Raw genomic sequence first — 3,599 nt, 5'->3', positions numbered from 1 at the left:
CCTTCTCAGGCATTTCCAAAGCCTGCCCATCTTCCAGTATGGAGTGTAGGTCTACTTCCAGCTCATTTGCCTCAGTCACTTTATCTCGTTTCTGGACATTACGTACAGATATGGTTGTCTGCTTGTTTTTTGGATATATTCAGGGGTTATCTTTGGCCTTACTACTCAGATGGGTGTGTATTTTGGTATTTTTTATTCTTTCTGATTGCCTTCAGGAAGATGTGATCAGGAAATGGGCTTCCCTTTTCACTCTTCTTGAGAAATTTCAAGATGCCACTGTTTTAGTTGTTTTAACTTAGGATTTAATTTTCGGCCTATTTCCTTTTTTGTCTGCTTGTCCCGCTCTACAATCCCCATTCAGGCCTTTTTTCTAGTTATAAACAGTTCAGGGCCGACTGTGGCTGTTTGGTGTTAAGTGGAAACTGTCTCTTTAAATTTCAAGGAGATCTGTGCGCATGTGTAGTAGAACCCTCCGAGGGTGGGGCTGGGGTGTCCACTAGCTCAGGCACCCCTGTAGTCACCAGAATGGAGGTGTGCAGACAGCAAGGGACCAATGAACAGCTACCAAAAGAAAAGAATGTCCACACCTTTATCTCAGCGGTTCTGTCTGGCGTCTGTAGCTGATCTGATCCTTCCCCCGCGTGGTCTCACCCAAGATGGCGGCTCCTGGAGCAGCTGAGCACCTTGAATTAGAAAGTAATAGATTTCTTGCTTCTGCCACAAATTCCCTCAGCTGTGAGCCTTCCAACCTTCTAAATATTCCTTCTATGTGGTTCAGAGTTCTGGGACCAGCCCTGAGCCTGCTTGGTCCTGTATTCTGTGTTGTTGTTGTTGGCGGAGCTCCTTTACTGCACTGCCACCCGATCTGCCATCTTGTTTGTCCTCCCCAGTGAGACGGCTTTTGCTTCAGGGGGTCAAAGCCCCTCGTGCACTGTGTTCTTTTCCTGTCTCCTGATGCCATTCCTAGTGCCCTTAGGGCTCGAGGAGCCTCGATTGCCCGGGTGAGGTGGAGGCAGCTTCATTTGGCGCTTAGAAGAGCATGTTGCTGTTTAAAATGTGTCTGTGGGCTGTTGGAGGGGGACTGGCGATGCGGGTGGAAGGTGGGCCGAGGCTGACTTCCTCTGGAAGAGCTGGCTCAGTTGTGCGTCCCTGTTCAGCGCAGGGGCTTGTGGGAGGGCAGGCTCTGACTGGAATGAACCTTCTGCTCCCCTGCAGCTTGCTCTCCTCGGTCCAGCTCCCACTCGAAGCGATGCCAGTGACTCCGGCCTCTCTGATAGTGAGGAGAGCGTCTTCTCCGGCCTGGAAGATTCGGGCAGTGACAGCAGTGGGGACAGCAGTGGAGACGAGGGCCACGACAGGACAGGGAAACCCACTGAGGAGCCACAGGTGGGTGGAGGGGCTGTGCCAGCCTTTCCTACAGCTTTCTGGGGAGCCCTGTTTGGAACTGGGTGCCTGAACTCCAGGCACTGGGAAAAGCCATGTCACCAACCCGGGACAAAGGTGGACTCTTGACCCTGCCAGACCTGGTCTCAGCAGAGCCTGGGATGGGGCTTGTGCCCTTCGTGAAGTGGGCAGAGCAGCTGGGCTGACCCACGGGAGTCCTACAAGGACTGTGAGTAGGGACATCTGTGCCTCTTGTCTCCAGGATGGGCACAGCTGAAACCTGTTCTTCTTTCAGGGAAAGTAGCCTAAAAGCTCAATTTAACAATTAACTAAAAGTTCTCAAAACTAATTTATGACAGTTTATACTTCAGACGGCTCTAGTGTCCTGGAAGTCTGTTTCCATACCAGGAACGTGCGGTTGGTTAGACAGACTGACGTGTTTGCTAATGCAGAGGACGGGGGGGGGAGCTAGGGTCAGTGTCCCCAGTGTCCACCATGAGGACCACTAGCTCTGACCCCAGCATGGCTACTTTGTGAAGGACCATGCTGACTGCTGCTGTCTTTGGCTTGCAGAATCATAGGAAATGTTTCACTTTTTCAAAATGACGAAAGCGCATCTCCCTAAATTAAGTCCAGTATTGGGTGGACCTTCCTGTTCAGTGTTCTTGGTGTTCGTGGTGAACCCAGCTCATAGCTCATTAGCAGCCTTCGGGATCCGCCCCTTTTTAAAGTGAAGAATTTATGTGTTGAAATTTAAGTAGGATTCTTTGGAACAGGTGACATGCCTGGGTAATTCAAATGATGCAATAAGATATTCGGGGAGGAACAGGGTGCAGACTTGTGCGCATGGCTTAGCTGCATAGAGCTCAAGCTGGGTGAGGCTGGCACTTTGGGCTGCCCCCGCTTAGCTCACCCATGGCCCCACAGGCCCTGGTGCCCCCCAGTCCCAAGGTTCAAGAGGTCTTGCCTCTTGATGGGTTGTTGTTGTTGTTATGTGCCGTGGAGTCGGAGGCAGGTTAAAGACTTGCAGCCATAGTTAATGCTGCTGGCTCCCACCTGCACATCCTTCCGTCCAGGTTCTGAACCATGTAGGGCCAGGACTGCAGCTCGCTTGACCAGGGGGGCCCTCCCCTTTTTCCTGGGAGTCTGGGGAAGGCACTTCTAGACTCCCTTGGTCTAGTCCAGTAAGGTGTCATAGGTGTCCACCTGTTTGCTGCCACACAGGGCTTTTCTCATGGGGTTCACGTAGTGCTACGTCAGCCCAGGGAGGCCTGTCAGAGGCTGGGAGAGGAGGCAGGGATGGCAGAGTTCTGCTCTAGGCTGGCAGGCCCTTGGGTGGGCGAGAAGCACAGTGTCCTTTCTGGGCTCTGGCTCCTTTTGTGGCCCTCATCCCAGATCTTCCTTTGTTGGCCCAATGGGGATTCCTTTCCTCTGCCTGCTGCCCTCCCGAGCCTGCATGGAGGGGTCGCCTCTTCCCCAGGGTTTTCACAGTCCCACAGGCTTGGGGCTCCCTGGATATGGATTGAGGCATTGAGCCCCCCACCAGTTGGTGTCCTAACTCTGGGTAGGGGACTGCCTACAGAGCCTGCAGTCCCAGTCCCCAGCCTACCCTGCCGCAGTTCTCTGACTGTGTCAACCAGCCTTGGGTGGACGGTGAGGGTCCACCTGCCAGCCACGCCAGCATCTGCCCAAATTCAAGTGTCAGCACCCTTGTATGGAAGTTTTCTCTTGATTTTTTAACCCTAAATGTTGTTTGTTGCTGGAAGGACTCCCCTTCTGGTGGGTCTGAGTCCCTAGGTCTCTCTGTTGCTGCTGTCACCTAGTGGACACTGCCGGCCCTGCAGCCTCTTCTAGCTGGGCACCTCTGAGCTCTGGCGACAACAGGCCAAGCCTGCCAAGGCACCCTTCCACTGTTCCCCATGATCTAGTGCATGCTTCCCAGAAGTTTGGGGTGCATTTCATGCTGGAGAGCAGGTGGGTACAGGTGCATCTCTGAGCTTTCCTCTAAGGATTTGGCACCTGGAGGTGGGGCGGGGTATACCCTAGGACAGCAAGGAAGGATGATGTGGAAACCAAATTCCACCTGGGAAAAGACTTAGTCACCAGCCCCATAGAGGACACAGGGCAGGAGGGGCTCTGAATATGCAGGGGAACAGGGCAGTGTCCAGGGCGGGAGGGGCTCTGAGTATACAGGGGAACAGGGCAGTGTCCAGGGC

At 53.5% G+C, this 3,599-nt stretch overlaps 1 protein-coding gene across 1 annotated transcript in view; it reads left to right on the top strand.

The window, feature by feature from the left end:
* The first annotated feature begins 1,087 nt into the window (after positions 1-1,087).
* Positions 1,088-3,599, top strand: part of BOP1 (block of proliferation 1) — a 15,127-nt gene continuing 12,615 nt past the window's right edge. The window contains exons 1-2 of the mRNA XM_006830881.1: positions 1,088-1,100; positions 1,235-1,386. Of these exons, the coding sequence (XP_006830944.1) occupies positions 1,088-1,100; positions 1,235-1,386 (165 nt within the window). The remainder of the gene's footprint in view (positions 1,101-1,234; positions 1,387-3,599) is intronic.

The sequence above is a fragment of the Chrysochloris asiatica genome, unplaced genomic scaffold (assembly GCF_000296735.1).
Source record: "Chrysochloris asiatica unplaced genomic scaffold, ChrAsi1.0 scaffold00001, whole genome shotgun sequence".
Taxonomy (NCBI): domain Eukaryota; kingdom Metazoa; phylum Chordata; class Mammalia; order Afrosoricida; family Chrysochloridae; genus Chrysochloris; species Chrysochloris asiatica.
The sequence above is the reverse complement of the archived record's forward strand: the minus strand, read 5'-3'. Positions and strand labels throughout refer to the sequence as shown.